Here is a 17,089-nt window from a genome sequence, read left to right as displayed (position 1 = left end):
CCTCCGTAAAAGTGAACCCTGAATATTTTCATCGGGGAAAAAATTATTTATTCTGTAAATTATCTCTCAATGAGTAAAATGCTAAAATAAATGCCAAGTTTATACATATAGTTTTCACAGAAATTACTGTTTATATTTTTTAAAGTGCATTTTATATTAGGTTTTAGTTTATTAATACGGTTGTTTACTGCATTTTTCGCCAAGCTTATTAAAACAACGCTATATAGCTTCCAACTTATATTACTTAAGCCACATAAAGATAGACTATAAACAGCCTAAGGCACATTCCAGTCCGCTATAAGGCAGAAATAATATGTCATATTTCTAAAACAGCAACGGTTTTCGCCCAGTTTAATGAGGAGTCGAGAACCGTACAGATTCAGCGGTGAACGACTCGTTTAAACTGACTCTGTGAACCGGTTGAACCAATTCATTGAAAAGTTCCGACTCAACAGAAAGATTCGTTCACGAGTCGGACGGACGCCGCTTCAGAGAAAGAGGGGCTCCACAGAGAGACATACAGTCGGCATATTAATGAAAGTGAACATTTCGGTGTGTCCGCCATGTAAGCGGAGGACTGTGCGACTGAACTCGCCTTTACTGCATGGAGTCTGAAGTCCAGCGTGTGTGATTGACGCGTCCGTACAGATGCTGGCGGCTCCGGTCGCGCCGGGGGAAGGAGAGGTTCTGACATCGTTAGATTTGTTGTTACTATAATCAGCTGACCGGTGCTGGAATCCTCCGTGTGCTGTTTTCTAGAAAGCGGTGACAGCGATGAGCGCTTGTCAGGACGAAACGTCTTTAAGTTGTTCGCAAAGCAGAGAAAATGTCAGCGGCGATGAATGGGGAAGGATGGAGGAATCGTACGCGTCCTGCTTCGACGAACCCACGGGCGACGCGATCCGCGCCGAGATGGACGCGGTGCAGCCGGGCATAGACGGACATGTGCCGCTGCCCCGAGGCCAGCCCCAGCTGATGCTAGGCCTGGTGGAGGAGGGGTTCGCCGGCTATCACGGCCGTCTCGGCTCCGACCCGGACTCCGATTATCTCGACATCACCGGAGACCTCAACTACAGCGAAAGTGACGGGAGCGTCGCCACGAAGAAGCGCAACCGCTCCAACAGCTCGCGGCACCGCGGGGAAGTCGTCACGGAGCTCGGACCCGAGGAGGTGCGCTGGTTCTACAAAGAGGACAAGCGGACCTGGAAACCGTTTGTCGGACACGATTCTTTGAAAATCGAGTTGGCTTATCGCAAATACTGCGAACTTAATCCTAACGAGGTCAGACGGAGGGATGCGGACGAAGAAGCGGAGGATTTATTCGAGTCTCCGTCAGGAGGCGAAGCACCGGAGGTCCGGAGACAGTCGGTCCCCGAGAGCGCGGAGGCTGGAGGCTCCCCGGAAGAGACCGAGCTGGATTCAGAGAGCATCGACGTGGACGCGGTGTGTGTCCGTGGAGGACTGTACGAGGTGGACATCCACAAGAAAGACTGTTATCCCGTTTACTGGAACCGTGAGTAGTTTACGAGCTTACGTTCAAGAAAACAACAAAAATAGATGTTTTGCAGAATGTTCATACAGCTCTTATACACACAACGATATTACTTGAGGCTGTCAAGCTCCACAAGCACCATGAAAGCATCCTAAAAGTAGTCTGAGTATATTTCAAATAATCTTGTGTTAGTTAAAAATTGGAAATTTAAGTCATTATTCGCCAAACAAAAGGAAACGGAGCTCTGTTCCTCAAATGGATAGCACTAGTCCTAACTAATGAAGCATTATAGTGTATCATTTCCTTTTGTGTTTGTAATAACATATGTAACAATAGCAGAACTTCTATTTTAAACTTTTCATTCTGAGGTGCAGACAGATTTCAGTGCAATCCATCAATAGGAATCAGATATTTTATATTAAGGTGAAAATGTAAAGGGTGATTAAGTTCTGTGTGAGCTGTAAAAATGTGTGTGTCATTGTGAGCTATTGACACTAATGTAAGGTGAGATTTTTCTAAAAAGAATAGTTGTGTCATTATTTACTCACTCTGAAGTTGTTCCAGACTTGTTGTATGACCTTCTTCCTTCAGTCGAACACTAAAGACGCTCTACTGAAGAATGCTGGTAACCAAACAGTTTCTGGTAGCCACTCACTTTCATAGTAAGAGAAAATCCCTTCCAGCAACAGTTTGATTACCAAACCTTGCGTTCAACAGAAGAACGAGATTCATACTGGTTTGTGGGTGACTAATGATGACAGGATTTTCATTCCTGAGTAAACTATCCCTTTCAGACGTCTGTACACTACAACTTACAGTCTTTCATTTGTATGATAAATGGTAGCCAAGACACCTAGACACACTTCAGCATTGAAATCAGTTGCATACCAGTGGCATCGCTCTGTGCTTGCATTCAAGCTTAGTGTTCACAGTCCAAAACAATGAAACTAACAACCACACAGACAAAAGTTCACTTCAAGAATGAACAAAGTGGCATCAATAAATGTTTGCGAAAACAGTGCAAACTTAGCGAATAAAGAGAAATCTATACATTGATTTTCTGTGTATGAAACATAGCCTTTATTTAAGCTACAAAAAAGGTCAATTGTGCTGTCAAATGATTAATCGCATCCAAAATAAAAGTTTTCATTTACATGATATATATGTGTGTGTGTACTATGTCTGTTTATTATGTATATATAAATCCACGCACATGCATGTGTATATTTAGGTTGTCCTCATTTTTAAGTTGCTTTGGATAAAAGCATCTGGTATATGCATATTTTCTAAATATATGCTATATGTGTGTTTCTTTATTTATGCATAAATATACTAGAGGTGCTCCGATCATGATCGGCCGATCGTTATGTGCATCTCGTCAGTAAAGCCGGTTCTCTAATCAGCGGTTAATTCCATCAGGTGCGTGATTTCACATAGAGCAGCTGTTACTACACAGAGCCGTTGTTAATAGAGAAGCTCTGTGTAGTAACAGCTGCTCTATGTGAAATCACGCACCTGATGGAATTAACCGCTGATTAGAGAACCGGCTTTACTGACGAGATGCGCATAACGATCGGCCGATCGTGATCGGAGCACCTCTAAAATATACACAGTACACACACATGCATCATGTAAATAAAAGCTTTTATTTTGGATGTGATAAATAGTTTGACAGCACTGCATAAGAGTCATTTTGTACATTAATAACAAATATAATGTCATTAATTCAATGAAAAAGACCATTCATTTGTCACACTAGGCATTCGAAGTCTTGCGATTTTACTCTACGATAACCGAAATCCATTGGGATCTCAGAAAGGGCCAAAATCTTAGTCAGGTGAAGTGTTTCTCCAGAAACGGATAACAATTCCTACTGCTTGCATTTACAGAACAGGACCACATCCCAGTCATGAGAGGCCAGTGGTTCACGGACGGGACCTGGCTGCCCCTGGAGGAGGAGGACAGTGACCTCATTGAACTGGAGCACCTGGACCGTTTCCGAGGCCGGCAGATGAAAGACACCTTTGACATGGAAGCGGTGGCCACAACGGTGGACAGCAAAGACGGTAATAAACCACGTTAGGAATAGGACTCAGGGTTAGGGAAGCTTTGTTATAAAGGTCAAGCACACAAAAAAGGCCGACTTAACATTGACGCTTAGTTCAGCTGATCTAGAGACACGCTCATGAATGAACCACAAACCAACCCAGACATCCTGTTCGTCTCGTATGACACACATTTGAAGTAACTCAATCACTGTTGGCATGTATACTGTCACTTGTGTTTGCAAACAGTCAAAAAGACCTTTAATTGAAATGAACTGAGCTGGTTAGGCATTAGTTAACAGTCAGGTAATTTGAAACAGACGTGTTTGACTTCTGCCCTTAATTCACTCAGCCATTCACAGTCTGAAACTGAGCCGGAGCCACGTGGACTGGCACAGCGTGGATGAAGTGTACCTTTACAGCGATGCTACCACTTCAAAGATCGCACGGACTGTTACTCAGAAACTGGGATTCTCCAAAGGTCTGTAACAATCTTGATTAGTAAGTACATTCTCGATGGTGTTGCTCATTCAAAAAAACACTTGATGAGTGCAGTATTCTGTCTTAAAGGGATAGCTCACCCCCCAAAAAAACATTCTGTGATTAATTACTCAGCCTCATGTCGTTCCAAATCTTTAAGACCCTGGCTTATCTACAGAACACAAATGAAGATATATTTGATGAAATCCGTGAGCTCTCTGAACTCCCCATAGACAGCAAGGATACTACGATGAACAAGGCTCAGAAACGTAGTAAGGACATCCGTAAAATAGTCCATGTGACATCAGTGGGTCAACCGTAATTTTACGAAGCTACGAGAATAATTTTTGTGTGCAAAGAAAACAAAAATAACAACTTTATTCAACTATCCATCTCCTCCCCATCACCCTGGTGCAATTTTGGAGAGTATCACTAGTATGCAGCGTATGTATGCGGATGCGTTGTTTCTGTTCAGATCAAAGCATACACAATGTAAACAATGTATCCACGTACGGTTCTCCCAGGGTGACGTGGAGAAGATGAATTGTTGAATAAAGTCGTTGTGGAAAACTATTACTGAGAAATATACTGTGAAAGAATATACTTAAGAGCAAACTTTATTTAATGTTTTCGGACACTTGTTAATTGCATGCTAATTTAAATGAATTGAAAAATATATTTTATTTTAAATGTATTAAATGCAATTAGCTGATCTGATCTTTTGACCCAAGAAGTATATCTAAGTACAGCTTTATATGTAATTTCATCATTACTTCATTTTTTTTTTTTTTTGGTTAAAGTGCACTGACAGATATGCTGACAAGCATTGATGTTAAACTAAATTATGCTTTAATTTCATTTCTATTGAATATATGTCATATATTTAATTATACTTGCAGTTACACATTTATAATATACAAAGGTGTGAGTCCACATTCACAATATATTTAAATGTAACATTAAGTGAAACAGAGTTAAAATTATGAATTATACAAGTAATTTATGTATGCTTTAGTATAGTTAGCTTAGTTTACCTCTTCAAAGCATAACAGAATTTTATTAAAACATAATGAACTTTAAAGTAAAAAACTTTATTTCACATCACAAAGTGCACTTATTTAAATCTTTTAGGTTCAATAGAAGAAAGAAGCTTATATTGGGTGAACTATACCTTTAAGAAGTCTTATATGGCTTTTATTTCATTCATATTATTTTATCTGCAATTACAACTTAACCATTCTTCTAAAATTTCAAGTACAAGTGTACATTTAATACCTTTTCAGCTTTTTCCACAAGCAGAGCCATTATTAAAACTAAAGATAAAATGAAGTGATTATCAATGTTACAAAGTATCAGAGGTTCTTCCTTCATGTCTGGTTAGCGTCCAGCAGCGGGACCCGTCTCCATCGAGGCTATGTAGAGGAGGCGGCTCTAGAAGACACGCCCCCTGAAACGACACACATAGTCTTTGTGGTACATGGGATTGGCCAGAAGATGGACCAGGGCCGTATCATTAGAAACACAAGCATGTGAGTCCTCTGATCACACAGCCGAATCTGCACAAAACCAGTCATCTAAACCTGAAACTAACTGATGCACTTCACTGATGAGCAGGATGCGTGATGCTGCCCGCAAGATGGAGGAGAAGCACTTTTCTGACCGGATAAATGAACACGTTGAGTTCCTTCCTGTGGAATGGCGATCTAAACTCACCCTTGATGGAGGTATTGACTAGGGACAATAATAAAAAAACAAAGTGCATATGTTTGAAAACTATTGTCAGTGATAGATAGTTTATTTAAAATGAAGTATACTTTTTCAGACACTGTGGACTCCATTACTCCAGACAAAGTGCGAGGTCTAAGAGACATGCTGAACAGCAGTGCCATGGACATTATGTACTACACAAGCCCTTTGTACAGGGATGAGGTGACATACAGCCACAATCCTCCATTCTTTCATTCATTTTTTTCATTATTTTTATGAACTTTTCACATTTTCAAGTTGCAATTTAGTATATGTTAAGTATTTACATTTTCAGTGTAATACCGAATAACAGAGTAAAACTATAATCACATACTTTACATGATACATATTAGTTGACACATCAAAATAATTGTACTGATTTAAAGCACAACAAAAGAGTAAAATGTACTTTAAAGTAAAACTGTTCATTTTACATTATTACGAATGGCAATTTCTAATAGTGTGCTTAAGTGTGTTATGAAATATAATCTTGAAAGTTTTCTGTTTGAGTATGCTAAATTGGCCTTTATTTAATTAATATTCTCTAAGTGTCTCTAAGTGTAATTTGTAGACCAGAAATGTTGAGTATAAAATTCAGAAAGTATGAATAAATCATTATTGTCATTAATAATCATTATTAATCATTATTATATAAAGGTCAATATTATTTAAAATATGTGGTTTAACCAATATGTGTGTGTACTATGTATTTTAGCTTATTAGAGTATATTAGCTTATCAACATTCAATTGAAATCAGTTACAGAATTTCCCATGCACTTCACATGTTATTTTTTATTCAGGACCTATGTTCAGTGTTACAAGGCTTTCACTTATTAGGTTAAATTTCGAATGCATGCTAATTTGGAAGGCAGTCTATGTAGGCAGCATATAGCGTGGCAGCTGACTAGGTTTTGGAACATAGCTATTCTCAGTCTCTTTCATGTAAAGTTTGACTAAATGTCCCACACTGAAGCACATTCTGTCCTACTATTTCCTAGTACACTAATAAAGTGTCACAATTGTTCATTTCATGCTCACTGCACTTGCATCCTTAGATCACCCGGGGTCTGACCAAAGAGTTGAACCGACTCTACACGCTCTTTTGTGAGCGCAACCCAGAATTTGCAGAGAAAGGAAAGGTGTCCATCGTCTCCCACTCACTCGGCTGCGTCATCACCTTTGACATCATGACAGGGTGGGACCCTGTGCGCTTTGTTCATGAAGAGGTGCCAGATGCCATGGAGGCTGATGTTAGCAGACAAGAACGTCAGCTACAGGAGGATCTTCGTAACACATGCTTAAGGTTTACAACTAATCATAACAACACCCCCATTATATTAGTAAATCTAATAATAATAAGCAGCACAATGACAATGAACATTACAATAAACATTCTAGAACTTTTTTTTGTTTTTGAGTTTTAACAGAACTTAAAACCTAAAAACGTGTTTTATGGTGGCCATTTCTGTGAATCCAATAAGTAAGACACTCCAAGGCATGATTCCAGAATAAAAACTGAAAAATATTTTTTATAAGTGACAAAAAACACATTTGAATTAAATCGCTTTCCATGGATTTTTTTTTTTACCCTTTATAAGCCTTATACACTTAATTTTTTCTCTTTATATATTTACTAGCGCTTGACAAATGATTAATCACGATTAATCACATACAGAATAAAGTTTTTTGTTTACATAATATATGTACTGTGTGTACTGTGTATATTTATTATGTATATATAAATACACATGCATGTATATATTTCAGAAAAATGTTTCAGGGAATGCAAAATTTCTAAATCACTGATAGCCCTTCGGGCAGACATTCTTCATATTTTGATAGACCAAAATGAATTTAAGAAGCACAAATAAAATAAATAAATAACAAAACATATATGGTGCTTTATTATTTAAATAACAGAATACTTCTTTGATACAACAGCAAAAACGTAGCATATAGGGATTAAACAATTCACTCAACTCACAGTGCGATGTGATGCAATACAATTCACAATTTCACAACACAATTTTCTTACATTTATTTATTAATATTATTATTTATTTTTACAAAATAAGATTTAAGAGAAATTGTAAATGAAAAAGTACAAATAATATAAATCTCTTCATATAAACAAACTAAGACTTTGAATGTTTTGTTTTTTTCATTTAAAATCAGGGGCAACCACTGCATTTATTCATGATCCAAACAAAGATTCTAAATACATGTTATTAAGATTTCAATTAGATTGTATAATTTTCGAAATCTGAAGCAAAACAGAATGGGCTGATTTTAGCTTGGTGAATGATCCAATATAATGATGAACTTGAGATTTCTTTCGACACTGTTTACGTTCACTTAAGACATAACCGACTGTGTTTACAAAAATACTTACATAGAAAGTTATTTTGAGATGATTTTGTGTAAATGTGTTCGTTCAGATGCAAGGATATGTGAAAGAGAAATAAATTTTTTGTTTGTGCATTGTCTGAAATGCAGCTCTCTGAATGAGTGCACATGAATGGTTTAAAACTGAATGTCTTAGAAATGGCAGGTCTTAGAAACGGATCTGTTTTGATCATAGCATAAATGTGTTTATGCTAGTGAACGACGCAAATCATATCACTGTTCAAGATAGCCTGTCGGGAATCACGGTGATACATTTTGGTAGCCCGAATGGAAAACATAATAGCCCCGGGACGTCATCTAGAAATTTTGCAAGCCCTGTTTATATATTAAATATATTTATTATCAACAAAACAGTCAATAGTGACAATAGTGACAAAATGTCTAAAATGTATATCACTTAATGTTAACATGTTTATTTATTATATACCATTATATAAAGTATAAAATAGTGATCTTAGAAGGAGGACAAATGAGTGTCTGCTGTAGATGGACATGGCATTTCAAAACCAGACTGTCCAACCTGAAACCAGATGGATATCCACCTTAACTGTAGTCTTGCATATCCAGACCTTCAGGGGTCTGGAATTTATGGCAGCTTTAATTGGCCAAGGCCCATGAGGCAGTTTGACCGACATCTCAAACAATCAATCACAGTTTGTTTCGTTCATCGTCACCTTCCGAGGGGTGGAAATGTCGCCACAATAACAGACCGGTGTGTAAAACTCTCGGACGTTTTTTTAAAGATTTTATGCTGCGAACTTAAAAATTTCACATACTTTTGAAAATCCAGTGTTTAGCAGATCCCAATAAGCGCTCGTCATCACAGTTGTAAACACAGCGGCTTTCTTCTTTCATGAAGGGGTTTTAGCGCAATGGTATCTTTGTTTCCAGGCAGAATGTTAAAGAATGTGACACATAAGTCTCACGGAAAACATGTAGACTTAAACCAATCAGATGACAATTTCAACACTCCTGAAGTGTTTCCACTTTTGAGTCCCATATGCATCAGACGTTTAGCCAACGGTCTGTGGGCGTGACATCTGAGGCTGAGACTACCTTAATTGTAGCAACTGCATAGCAACATGCTAACAACCACTCAGATTAATCTAGTTATTACATAGCAGTATGCTAACATCCACCAAGAACACACTAGTAAGACACTATCATCCTCTCAAAACAGTTGAGCAATCGCATAGCAACATGCTAACAATAACAACTCTAGCAACATGCTAACACATATTTATATTTAACATAACATATTTAAAACATGCTAACAACATTTTAACAACCACCTAGAACACAAAACTCAGACACTAAATACCTTTCAAAAAACTGTAGCATAGCAACATGCTAACAATTACATAGAATGCTCTATTAATACACAAATAACCTCCCAAAGCACTCTCAACCACCTAAAACACAATAGAAAGACACAAACAATGTAGCAGCACAGCTACAAGCTAACATCTACTCAGAACATGATAGCAGCATGCTAACATCCACCCAGAACACTCGAATAACCTCTCTGAACACTCCACAACAATCAAATACCCTAGCAATATTCAGAACACTCTAGCAACACGCTAACAACCATTCAGAAGACTAGAAACTGCATTTCAATATGCTAACAACCGTAACCACTGCAGAAACATTTAGCATGTTAGCAAGCTTAACCATTGTAACAACATGCTAACCATGCAGAACACTAGAAACATGCTGACAACTATTCAGAACACAAGACACTGTATATCAACATGCTAACAACCTTAACTACCATAACAACATGCTAACAACCTTAACTACCATAACAACATGCTAACAACCTTAACTACTGTAACAACATGCTAACCACTTTAACTACCATAACAACATGCTAACAACCTTAACTACTGTAACGACATGCTAACAACTTTAACTACCGTAACAACATGCTAACAACCTTAACTACTGCAACAACATGCTAACAACTTTAACTACCATAACAACATGCTAACAACCTTAACTACTGTAACAACATGCTAACAACTTTAACTACCATAACAACATGCTAACAACCACACAGACCACTCCTGCAACACACTAACAACCACTTCTAGCAACATGCAAAAGTCCACTTGGAGCACTTTAACAACCAAACAAAAACTTTGCTAATAAACATTCACAACATCTTAGAACCACTCTTGTTTTCATAAGATTACGTAAAAATATAGTTGTTATTTTATCTGTGATTTATGTTGCACTAAGATTTAGAAAAATCTAAATTTTTTATTATTTCTACTAGTTCTTATTATCCATTTGTTTATTTGTCACTATAAACTGATTTTAGTGTTCTTCCATTGTTTCTGATGCATATAAGAATCATGAATCATTAAAATGTTTTAGATTGTTCTGCACTCTACTTCACAAGGACAATCCCTCTCTTAATCTTGTTTATGGGATGTTCCTCTCCCAAAATTAATTTTATATTTCATTTGCAGAATGAGGGATTTGGAGGATAAGCTCTGGCGTTTCCAAACCTCATCCTCAAGACCCTCTCCAGCCCTGAAATTCAAGGTACGTTAGTATAACCGTACCCTTCCTTTCTCCTTCTCACCTCCGGTTTGTGTTTGTTTTAATCAATACACCTTGTGTTTTGGGGTTGTAGGTGGAGAACTTCTTCTGTATGGGATCTCCTCTGGCTGTGTTCTTGGCTTTACGAGGTGTCCGTCCAGGAACCAACGGAACACAAGACCACATCTTACCCAAATCCATCTGCCAGAGGCTTTTCAACATCTTCCATCCCACTGATCCTGTAGTGAGTGTGATTAGATTGCAGAGTAAATATAGCTCAGGGTCAGATTTCTTTTTTTGCTGGTCCATATTATGAGCCAGTTGTGAAACAAAAACTAGTCTGGAAATAAAATAATGAATTATAGCATTAAAAGGATACTCAACCCCAAACTGAAAATTTGGTCATTAATCACTTACCCCCATCTCATTCCAAACCTTCGTTCGTCTTCAGAACACAATTTAAGATATTTTGGATGAATAACGGGAGGCTTGTGACTCTCCTACAGACTGCCAAGTAAGTTACAGTGTCAAGGTCCAGGAAAATATGAAAAGCATCATCAGAATAGTTCATCTGCCATCAGTGGTTCAACCATAACATTATAAAACGACGACAATACTTTTCTCTTACATTAATAAAACAAAAATAACGACTTTGTTCAACAATTTGTCTCCTCTGTGTCTCTCCACATCGCTGTAGCGCCATTTTGGAGAATATGAGCAGAACGTAGGCAGCGTACGCTTTTCTGTGGAGACGAATTGTTGAATAAAGTTGGTATTTTTGTTTTATTTACATACAAAAAGTACGGGTTTTTCAGGTTTGGAACAAAATGGGGCTAAGTGATTATTGCCAAAATCTTGATTTTGGGGTGGAGTATCCCTTTAAAATACATGGATTCATATTAATAGTTAGCTCTAATCTGTTGAAATTGTCCCTTAATTCTAATCCATTCAAATGCATTTTTTTTAAATAGGTTTACCATTTATTTGTAATTAAATGTAAAATTTAATAGCAAATTTTGAGTAAAAATATTTTCTTTTTTTCAGTATAGTTCCTGTTATTGTAATTGAAGATATAGAATATCTGTATATCAGTCAGGAAATATAAATAACAGTCAAATAAAAACAAATGGTTTCCTTTTAGGCATACAGGTTGGAACCGCTCATCCTGAAACATTATAGTAATATAGCACCGGTCCAAATTCACTGGTGAGTAAAATAATGACTTTGCTAAATAAATGTAAAAATTAAATTCAAGTGTTAAACTGGAAAAAAATAAATATTGCAATCAAATAAAGTGCTGTTTTTATAATGTACAATGCACTCTGTGACTGCATATATTTTTGTACATTCATGTCACCATTGATTTTCTTTTTAGGTACAACACCAGCAGCCCCACACCGTATGACCAGATCCGTCCCACTCTACTGAATCCGTCAAAGGAAAGTGCTTCTGTGTCTGATACGGAGAGCCTCCCGAGCCCCTGCACCTCCCCTCCACAGCCCCGCAGACACTACGGCGAGTCTATCACCAGCCTGGGCAAGGCCAGCATCATGGGTGAGATGGAAAGAGAGAGGTCATTAAAGGCGTCTGGAATAGTAAAACACTTGCAGGGGTGAGCAGAATGTATAGTGTGCAGTGTAGGAGTAGGATTATGCTTCCCAAATACTGAGATAATGGCAGTCTGCCTTCAATTACTGCATATCTGCAGTTTATAGCGCTTGATTTTAGTGTGCAAAGCGATAAACAGAAACAGCTCAGCAAAGCATTAGATCAATAGGAAGCAATTAGGAAGTGTCGATGTGGATATATTAGAGCTGTCAGTCGATTACATTTTTTTAAAAATCTAATTAACTGCATGATTTGTTTTAAATAATTAAATAATTGCAAATTAGATTTGGCTGTGAAAATACCCCCAAAAGATTATTTAAAGCTCTTTTTGTGTATAATGAGAAAGCATTAAGTAGTCTTTACAAATAGTAGCTTTAGAAATTAATATTTGATTTGATTCAACATAGCATTTATTACACATAAGTGTGAGTGCTATAACGGCCTTACATAAAGTATGCAACATTAAAGAAGTTTTTTTTTTTTTTTTTCATGCAAAGGGAGTTATTGGTAACCATTCAAAATACCTTATTTTATGTTTTATGTAACTAAAACTGCCAGTGGCATAAATGTCTTTGAGTCATCTATTCATTCGATTATTTCAAACGGCTGATTCATTCAAGAATTTAGACAGCTCTCTTTATGAATGGGCCTTTGAGTCATTGATGCACCCAATTCGTGTTGCTCGGAGATGCACAACAGTCCTGCTGTGGCTTTATAGGTAATATTTTTGTAGCCAAAACTGAGCAAAATTTTAGGGCATACCTGCATTTATGGAGTTGTTGCCCTGCATCATATTTGTCATGTAAGATGACTTACAGGTCCGAGGGCATGGCCAGTGCGTTAACTGCATTACAATATTTAAATCTCATTTTTTCATAAGTAATGAATTAAGTCATTAAACTGACAGCCTTAATATATATATATATATATATATATCCTTTTTTATACAAATATTGCATGTGCCAAAGCCATCCTGATTTCTGAAATAAAAAGGTTTCGCGACTGTTAAAATGTAACGTTATCTGTGCATACTTGATTTTTTTTCTGCAGGAGCGGCAAGTATAGGTAAAGGCATTGGTGGTATCCTGTTCTCCAGATTTTCCCGCTCTAGTGGACAGGTGGGTAGTGTGGAGGAGGAGCCATCAGACTCTGAAGGCGGGGCTTGTGAGAAAGGGGAAGATGGACGGCTTGTGGAGTTAGACGATATAGTTGAGGAAAAGACAGAGGAGAAGATCGAGGAGAAGACAGGAGACACCAGCATGTCACAATCAGCCTCTGCCATAATGGATAACTCATCCTGTAAGCACCATCTACACAAAGAAGTCATTGCGTAGTTTGATAATTATCTCATTACTCACAATTTCATGGTTTCAGTATCTTGGTTTAGAAAACCTGTTTGGTAACAAACTATATATTTGCAGTTTCGTTTGGTGCCGCTAATATTTCTGAAAATGCTTGTTTTTACTGATAACTTTATCCTTTATTATAATGGAAATGTTTCCACATCTGAGTAAATTGTAAGATAAGGTTTAAAGTAAGAAATTAAGTCACATTGTGAGATATAAAGTTGCAGTTGCCAAACATAAAAGTGGAATTGCAAGATATAAAAAAATTGTCAGATGCAAAATCACAGTTGCAAGATATAAAGTCACATTTTAGACATATAGAAATGTTCTAAGTTATAAACTAAAAATTTGAAAATATAAAGTCAAATATAAAACTGTAAGAAACAAAGTCGCAATTGTGAGATATAGTCACATCGCTGGATATGAAGTCACAGTGAGAGATATGATATTTCAGTTCTGAAAAACAAAGTCAAAGTTTGAGTAGAACGCCAAACCTCCAGATCTTCAAAACGCATGACAGTGATATTCTTCTTGTTTTGCAGTTGAGCTCGAGAACCGCATCGACTTTGAGCTGAGGGAGGGCCTGGTGGAGAGCCGCTATTGGTCAGCGGTGACGTCACACACAGCCTATTGGTGCTCCCACGATGTGGCTCTGTTTCTGCTAACATTCATGTACAGGCCAAATGAAGCGAATGACATGCCAGAGGACAACCCCGAGTCATAACAAACACACATCGATCACTCCCTTAATTTAGTTTAGCAGACCTTGTTCACTGTGCATCAGAGATCCTGTCCTTGCCTTGTTTTCCCTTAATTCAGAAGCACACCCATGGAGGAGACTTGCTCTCGCCACCACATCCCCAGACTAGGATTGTTATTAACCTCCGTGAGATGATGGTTGCAGCTTGGAAATTCAGACTATTCACATCTTGATCATTCCCAAAGCAGCTTCATATTGACTGATGTGTATTGACTGAAGTTGTGGTTGTTATAGTAGGACTGAGAAAAATCTGCTGAATTGAAGGTTCACAATCAGAAAGTGTTTTTATTAGAAGTGCGTAAGATGTGTTTTCTTGCCTAAAAATAATAGTTTTGAAAATTATCCAGAAATACTATATGTTTACATTATTTAGATGATGAAACACAATCTGCATCACTCCTAAATGTGGCCAAATGTTGAGTTGATAGTTGACGGGAGCAGTGCACATAGATTAATTCAAAGAGAATAACCATTAGTTCAATTCAAAATATCAATTCTGCCATTATTTGCTCACCCTCATGTTGCTCCAAATTTGTGGAACAAAAAGAGATATTTTGCAGAATTGTACTAGTTGCATTGAATGGAGATCAGTGTTATTTTAGTATCGTTGATATTCTATTACAGATTTTATTCATATTTTGAGTTTTTATTCATTTATTCCCCCTGCTTTTTTAGTTAACGATAATAACCCTGATGCAAACTGAAGTTTTTGAGCTTAAAAAAAGTTTCAGAAAAATGAAAATATTTAAATTCCTCTGAATTTAATGTGTAGAACCGGTTGAAATTTACGCTCTCATTCTCTAAAAGTGGTAATATCTGCCCTAGCTCTCCTTTCCACAGTCATGAGTGGAGTAGCAGTGTCTGAATCATGAATGAATCTTTATTTGATTTAGATCTTAACTGATTTAGCTGTCTGAAGGATTCAATCAACCGAGCTCAACTCACTGAATCTTTGATCCGGTTACCAGTGAATAACCACTGACCTTTCAGTTCGTTCCCAAAAATATTTTCTAGCTTCAGAAGACTTGGAATATAGTTGTATGGATCCCTTTTACATCTTGAAAGCCTCCGTTCCCATTTATTGTAACTGGAAAGACCGAGGAGGGCGACGTAAGCCAATGTTGATCGTAGCTCCATTGATGACAATGGATCAACTTGGGCTTGTGATACTTTTGGGGAAACGCAGCCCAGAACATCCTTCAGAATATCTCCTTTTGTCTTCCACGGAGGTCATACTGGTTTGGAACAACATGGTGGAGGGTCACAGAATTTGTGAACTATTCCGGACATTTCCATTCCTTATCCTTCTTCTCTTTCCAATACATTCGAGGCATTAGTTTCTCCTCTGCACTCGCATGAAAGACACTGAAATCTGGGAATCTGAATGCACTCTTTGCTATGAATTAGAGTTTATCCTTTAACGTGCATGAAAGACAAAGTCTGGATGACTTCCACTGAACCCCTTACAACTGGATCTCCTCTCAGTTCTGTCCAAGATGACACACTTGACATTTTTCATACGTGGCATTCTCTGGAGACGTCATATCGAACTTGTTACTTGTCATGTTGTTTATAGCACTAATACAGTAACAAAGACATTTCATCTTTCAATTCAAACCATTGTTTTTGTAACGTCCATGTTTCCTGTATTAATTTTGTATGATTCGTTTACAGTAATCCTGAAAAATGACACCTCCATGCCTTTACGATGACAAGCGAAAAGCACTTAACATTGGCTCCTTACCTCACCCTTGAATGTGCCAATACACTGAAGAGTGCGATCCTCATCAGGTGTCAGAGGGAAACGTCTGCATTGTGTGCATATATCTATATCTATATCAGAACTGGACTCCAGCGTGTCTGTTCCTGTTTAGCTTCAGTGAACACAGAGCTGTTCCTCTTTTATGAACCTCGTGTTTTTCATTAAAACTGATATTGACCGCCTGCTCTGTCTCATTCTGTTAATTGCTTTTAAAGTCGGACTTTATAGGTAGGTATCAGCCACAAGCGGAGTTGCTGTGGGCCTTGAACAGAATAAATGGAAAACAATGCGACTTTATTAATCCCTGAGGGGTGATTTAGCGTTACCCATCAATAATGAGTCATCAAATAGAGACACTGGAGCTGTTGTTCTCAAATGGGGGTGTGACCCAATAAACAAATCAGCAATACTATACATTTTTAAAATGGAAGGGGAAAATTGTTCCATGCATCTTGCTGTTATTGTCAAATTTGCATTTTATCAAAATAAACAGTATTTTTGTGTAAATTCACCTGTCGGTTGATAATATGTCCAGTATACTGATACAACATTTGAGGCATTCTTGTTATGTGTGTTAAGCTGGAAATTGCACTTGCTTGTTTGGGGACACTTTTTTTGTTCATTATTATAATATTTTTATGAGATGTTTATAATATGACAAAAGATTTATATGTCAAATAAATATGATTATTTTGAACTTTCTATCCAATAATTATATAACCCGGAAATAATGGTTTCCATAAACTGTTTTCAACAATGAAAATAAGAAATGTTTCTTGAGCAACAGATCAGCACTGCGACACTGAAGCAGTCATATCTGGTATCAATTAGACAGTATTCTACTTTTTTAAATATTTTAAGTTATTATTTTATTTTATTTTACTTATTTTGTG

At 37.3% G+C, this 17,089-nt stretch overlaps 1 protein-coding gene across 1 annotated transcript; it reads left to right on the top strand.

The window, feature by feature from the left end:
• The first annotated feature begins 448 nt into the window (after positions 1–448).
• LOC113121183 (phospholipase DDHD1-like) lies at positions 449–16,707 on the top strand. The gene is made up of 13 exons (XM_026291460.1): positions 449–1,513; positions 3,382–3,558; positions 3,890–4,018; positions 5,399–5,546; positions 5,632–5,741; positions 5,840–5,946; positions 6,820–7,067; positions 10,648–10,723; positions 10,815–10,964; positions 11,862–11,926; positions 12,096–12,274; positions 13,379–13,627; positions 14,217–16,707. Exons 1-13 carry the CDS (start codon positions 775–777, stop codon positions 14,396–14,398), a joined length of 2,559 nt encoding a protein of 852 aa, XP_026147245.1. The 5' UTR covers positions 449–774; the 3' UTR covers positions 14,399–16,707.
• Positions 16,708–17,089: the final 382 nt, after the last annotated feature.

The sequence above is a fragment of the Carassius auratus genome, chromosome 20 (assembly GCF_003368295.1).
Source record: "Carassius auratus strain Wakin chromosome 20, ASM336829v1, whole genome shotgun sequence".
Taxonomy (NCBI): domain Eukaryota; kingdom Metazoa; phylum Chordata; class Actinopteri; order Cypriniformes; family Cyprinidae; genus Carassius; species Carassius auratus.
This window is presented reverse-complemented; position numbering and strand designations above follow the sequence as displayed.